At 38.8% G+C, this 6,270-nt stretch overlaps 1 protein-coding gene across 2 annotated transcripts in view; it reads right to left on the bottom strand.

Annotated features, from left to right (window-relative positions):
• Positions 1 to 157: 157 nt before the first annotated feature.
• The window catches only part of prkcg (protein kinase C, gamma), a 27,269-nt gene continuing 21,156 nt past the window's right edge, over positions 158 to 6,270 (bottom strand). The window contains exons 14-15 of one of the 2 annotated variants that reach the window (XM_047811793.1): positions 5,350 to 5,490; positions 158 to 2,389 (exon numbers count right to left, since the gene is read on the bottom strand). In XM_047811793.1, the coding sequence (XP_047667749.1) occupies positions 2,228 to 2,389; positions 5,350 to 5,490 (303 nt within the window). In that variant the 3' untranslated portion in view covers positions 158 to 2,227. The remainder of the gene's footprint in view (positions 2,390 to 5,349; positions 5,491 to 6,270) is intronic. The other variant, XM_047811792.1, reaches the window with a different exon arrangement.

The raw sequence follows: 6,270 nt of genomic DNA, 5'->3' as shown, positions 1-6,270 counted from the left end.
ATGAAATTGTAGTGTTTATTCAAATAGTAGAATTTCTAAGGGTGAATTATATATTATATTTTATATAAATGTAGAATCCTTTTGTTATTATAGGAAAATAATGATTGATATTGTGGTGTGATGTATTACAAAAAAGTCAGGAACATATAAGAATGAACACTTTAATATAAATCTGTGATTGCGCTCTATATCCAACGCCATAGTCAGAGCCATACTGAAAATTATAGCGCTATGTTGATGGCTAGACTCAGGAAAAGGCTACCTACAGTATTTAGCTACATACGGTATAATCACCAGAGCTTATTATGACCTACAAAGATGGTGATGATATTTTTTGAAAGTCTTACTGATTGAACTTTGCTTCTTCTCTCATAAGCCCGTTGCAGATTTATACACAACTTATCACCAGCTTTCAGAATAAACTGACTCTTGTGACTATTCACTACTGTATTTGTGGATTTTACTAGAATTAACTAGAATTCTTTACACTTTCCAAACTTTTCGAACAAGCATCACTTCAAAGCAATTATGTATTTTAATATTTTTCCTGCATATACAGATTCCTTAAGCATATACACTTGAAATCGTGCGGTCATATACATATATTTTCTTGCATGACAGAAAAAAATCTAAAGATACAGTAAAACTGGATCATCAATAGGCATCTGTTGTATCTGTTGTCGTTATATTTGCACACCACAATACATTCGATACCTTCTTATCAGTTAGGGTAAGTTAAAGACGATATAAGATGACGTGATACAGTCATTATACAATGAGTTGAGAAATTCTTTGTCTAAACTACTGTGAAAGAAAAGAAAGTCATCAGATTCAGACATCAACATGCCATGAAGATCTGTAACTAGTATTCTCCACATGAAAATAAAATAGTAGCTATTAACTTAAATAGTGACCTAAACAGGATATTCCAGTTCCAAGGATTTCCAGTTGCTGTGAAAATTCATTTCCAGATACAGTATAACATTATTCAGTATTCTATTACGTTAGATGTTTGATCTCCGTGCTAAGAGATGTATTCTTATATACAATACAGTATTTCACTCGGCGGATAAAAAAGGTATTTAAGATTTAAGAAGGGGTTGCATGATGGAGGATACGGCTTTCTAGGAAATTAATTAAGACATACTACACTCTAATGACTGGAATTCATGAAGGCTGGATCATGGAGAATAGCTTGTGTGATGCCTTATGGTATGACAATTAGAAACACAAACCAAACTCTTCCTGTAATATAAATTCTGCTGTTTGCAACATCTTGGCTTTCAGCAACCATCTGTTGAGACCAGCACATTTTTCCTACAGTAGCATTTTATCTATATTTAAATGATTATATATTTATTATATATACATTTATATTCCGTATATACATAAAAATACAGCAACTTGTCCGGAATGATAAGATTCGAAGCTGAGCAATCGAGGTTAACATCTGTGAGTCTTCTTATGTATAAATGTACACTCACTCGTTCATATCCAGCTTGATAAACGAGTAAAATTAGGAAGAACAGGAAACTAAAGTGATGAAGGAGGTATAGAGGAATGTAAGATATATAATAAGGCACCACACCAGCTATAAACATCAGCAACCTTATAAGAATATTAAATCGATGACATGCATTTAATCCCTTCAGCTCCAAGGATCAATTATGCTTGGTTACAGACTACTGTCTAAGTAATGAGCTGATGAGAATAAGTTAATGCTTTACTCATATTATGGGTCAGGAATATGGGTTGCATGGCCAGTATCAAAAATAAGACTATTGGGTTTTGTCACATGCAAAAAAAAGCTGGTTTAGGATCTAGAGAGGATTGCAAACAGCACTGGAGAGTGTGATGATACAGTACATTTAGAGCGCTCTATCATGCAATCTGATAATATAATCACTTCTGTCTATACCACTAGAGGGCCTATGTGGAGATTACAGTGTAGAGAATTCATCAGACTCATGAATTTCCTTTCTTTTTTGTCATCTCTCAAAGAGAATCTGAGACATGCCTACGTGTAATGTTTAGATCTAGTTTCTAGAGGGAGTCTGTACAGGGTACTGTACGCTAGTGTGTTAGTAAAATATCTATTTTGATTAATAGTCACTGGAAAACACTGCACAATTTATGACTTTTGGAGAAGAGAGAATTCTGGGACGTAGGAAAATCATAAAGAGCTGTTAGTTCAAATAGACGCATTGTTTGTTTGGGATGTGTGATCTCAGACAGCAGTAAGAGGGGTGGATGGGAAATCAGAGTTTATGTAGGTAAAGCCCTGGAAATCTTCCTGATTGACAGCTGCGAGAACATCTGGATCAGAGGGAGTCAGGGCTGCAGAGGCAGCCGTGAAAAACTTGTCAAAATTTTCTCCTTTTTTCCCTCCCTGTAAGACAAGAGGGAATAAGAATAATGTGAAGCACAAATTCTCTCTCTCTCTCTCTCTCTCTCTCTCTCTCTCTCTCTCTCTCTCTCTCTCTCTCTCTCTCTCTCTCTCTCACACACACACACACACACACACACACACACACACACACACACACACACACACACACACAGTATACTCATAGACATACATAGACATTTTACTGTCAAAACCAGTCATCTCTAAATGCAAGAATCACAGATCATAATTTATAGTTCATAATTTAATCACAGATCATAATTTATAAATCACAGTGCAGTAACCAGTTTTGTCAGTCTTTCGCTTGGGATTGGAACGTTGTGAATCCCCATATTACAGCTACAAATCTTAACCTACATCTTTACTATGATCAGAAAACGATAATGAATCACATCTGTTATGTTGACAAAGCTCACGACTGCAACTTTTTGGTTTAAAACTTTGCAAAATAGGTATAGATTAAGAAAAGTAATCTAAGTGAGTGACTCTAAGAATTATGGAGGCAGGGTTGAAATATAGAGTTACAAATTCTCACAACTATATGGAATGTAAAACACTCAGTTCCCTGAGTTCTGTGAGCTGTGAATCTGAGACAAAATAATGCAAGCTCAATGCGTGATTTATTACATGTGTAACCCCTTCCATTTTGTCTTCCAAATTCTGAATAAACACTTATTAAGCACTACTTAAAAATTAGTACTGCCCCTTTAAGTGTGCCTCGTGCAGAGAGCGCGTGCACGGCTGCAAAGCAGAGAAACTTACGAGTAATCAGCAGGGAGAAAACACATAGAATGTGAGTAATGCTGACTTGTTTTATTAAAATGATTATATATATATATATATATATATATATATATATATATATATATATATATATATATATATATAAATATAAAAATTAAGTTAAATGACTGGTTTATTGTTTTACATGCTTGCTATGAAGTTGTATTACTGTGGAAGCGTGCTGAAGTTGAAGAGTACTTGTTTTCCTTGATTGTTTACTGAAACATTCTGGTGAGTGTATTCTATATACATATATGACTATTTTGTTGTTATATTGTGTTATTATTTCAGTAAAACCAGTTAGAATGTATGGATGTCAAGGTTAATGTGAGGAGTTCAATATGCTAAGATAGCCGCTAAGTGTAGCATCACGATGCTAGTTTTGCTAATAGTGCAAGGCCTCGTGCAAGGCGCATGTTCTTGTGTTTCTTTCGCATGTAGAGTAAAATTGCTAATGTGTAAAATGTAGCTATGATCATTTAAATGATGTGATAGTAGTGCTCAATATGCCAAAGATGGTTAATTATGTTAAAAATATGTAATCTTCGCGATATCAAGCCTGTGTGATTATATGGCGCAAAATGCTGCGATTTTATGAAATTCATTCATTCATTCATTCATTCATTTTTTTCATTCATCCTAATAAATAAATGCATGTGTGGACATGACAACCCATTCTCTCTGAAAGCTGTTTGCCAATTTCATACACTACACTGCTTTTTTTTTGGACAAGTTTTATAGCCTTGATATTGTTTCTTATTCAAAAGTGGTGACAGAAAAAACTCCGCACTCCCCAACCTGAAACCTCTTCCCACGCTCCTGTCACAATCACATCATAATCAAAATAATAATTAGGCTTAAAAGCAAATGTATATGTAAGGGAATCAAGTTTAACAATTACATGTAATATTGCTCCAAATATCATCAATAATGCTGTGTGCAATACCACGTATAACTTGCATTTAAGTTGGAAATTTGACATTTTCCCTAAATCGTGCAGCCCTAATTTACACATTGGGGATATCATTTTCAAAGTGCTTAAGTTATAATTGTATTGTTTGGTTGTTTCAAGTTATTGTCAGTTTATTTTCATTACCTGGGTTCTCTGAAGTGCCAGAAAGGAAAAAAAAAAGCATTCACATCTGCGGCTACAATATACATCCCTGATTTACCGTTTTTGTGTGTGGCACTGATTCATTTGTTTTAATGTCTCCCTTTTATGATGCTTTCAGTTGTTTTGTTCCAACCTTGAGTATTTAACTGACACATGCCCTAAAAGCTCCTTGAACGAATCTAGAGGAACAGACATTTAGATAAGCCCTGAGACAAGGGTTACACATGCAAATCAGAAATGAAGTGCTCACAAAATACTTGTGCTGAAGATGCAGGTTTATGAGATTAGACTTTCACTATTATTGATGTACAATTTATGTGCAAATCCTACATAACACACGCAACACACAAACATACATAAAACTTTATTCATTCATTCATTTTCTACCATTTATCCGAACTTCTCGGGTCACGGGGAGCCTGTGTTTTTAGGCGTCATCGGGCATCGAGGCAGGATACACCCTGGACGGAGTGCCAACCCATCACAGGGCAACATAAAACGTTACTAACGTATATATTTTGGTATGAGTAATATTAAAGTGGGCCTGCTTCAGTGTCCAAGTTAAATTTGGATACTACATGTAAATGATGATACACAAACTTCTCTAATGTTATATAATTGTAGCAGATCAATTTAAAAATATAAACTTTTTACAGGGGGGCACGGTGGCTTAGAGGTTAGCATGTTCGCCTCACACCTCCAAAGTTGGGGGTTTGATTCCTGCCTCCACCTTGTGTGTGTGGAGTTTGCATGTTCTCCCCGTGCCTCGGGGGTTTCCTCCGGGTACTCCGGTTTCCTCCCCCGGTCCAAAGACATGCATGGTAGGTTGATTGGGATCTCTGGAAAATTGTCCAGAGTGTGTGAGTGAATGAGAGCGTGTGTGTGCCCTGCGATGGGTTGGCACTCCTTCCAAGGTGTATCCTGCCTTGATGCCCGTTGACCCGAGGTAGTTCAGATAAGCGGTAGAAAATGAATGAATGAATAAAGTCTTATGTACACACACACACACACAGAAGTGAGAGTTATATTATTTAGGGGAACTGACAGGCCTGGGCTTGAACGGTGGCTGAATTTCAAGTCTCTCCAGTCTGTCCCAGTCTATCCAACGGAAGAAAGGATGCTCACGTATCTCTCTCTCTGCATCCTCTCCCCCACCAAGACGCTTCGTTGGATTCTTGGTCAAGAGCTAGAGAGAGAGAGAGAGAGAGAGAGAGAGAGAGAGAGAGAGAGAGAGAGAGAGTGTGTGTGTGTGTGAGAGGGAGAGAGAGAGAGAGAGTGTGTGTGTGTGTGAGAGGGAGAGAGAGAGAGAGTGTGTGTGTGTGAGAGGGAGAGAGAGAGAGAGTGTGTGTGTGTGTGAGAGAGAGAGAGAGTGTGTGTGTGTGTGTGGGGCGCGCGCGCGCGTGTGTGTGTGTGTGTGTGTGTGTGTGTGCGAGCGGGGGCGCGCGCGCGAGAGTGTGTGTGCGCGGCGCGCGCGCGCGTGTGTGTGTGTGTGCGCGGGCGAGCGCGCGTGTGTGTTTGTGTGGTGGGTGTGTGTGTGTGTGCGCGGGCGCGTGTGGTGTGTTGTGTGTGTGGTTTGTGTGTAGCGCGGGCACGCCGCGCGCGCTGCCGTGTTGTGTGTTGTTGTGTGCGCGGCGGCGCGCGCGCGCGCGTGTGTAGTGTTTGTTCGCGATCGCCGGCGCTCGAGTGTGTTGTTTGTGTGTTTGTTTTCTGCGTGTCTGTCGACGCGCTCGCGTGTGAGTGTGTGAGTGATCGCTGGCTCTCGCTCGCGCTTCGTTTTTGTTGTGTTTGCTTGGCCATACTGCGCTCTCACGACTCTGACTAGCTTTTGTGTGTGTGACTCTTGCTCTCTCTATGCACGCTATTTTTTGTGTGTGACTCTTTCATCTCTTCTCACTATCTATGTCTCATAATCTCTGTCATAGCGCGCGATATTTTGTTTTGTTATAGTTATATGGACTATATATTA

This window comes from Tachysurus fulvidraco, chromosome 3 (assembly GCF_022655615.1).
Source record: "Tachysurus fulvidraco isolate hzauxx_2018 chromosome 3, HZAU_PFXX_2.0, whole genome shotgun sequence".
NCBI classification, from domain to species: Eukaryota; Metazoa; Chordata; class Actinopteri; order Siluriformes; family Bagridae; genus Tachysurus; species Tachysurus fulvidraco.
The sequence above is the reverse complement of the archived record's forward strand: the minus strand, read 5'-3'. Positions and strand labels throughout refer to the sequence as shown.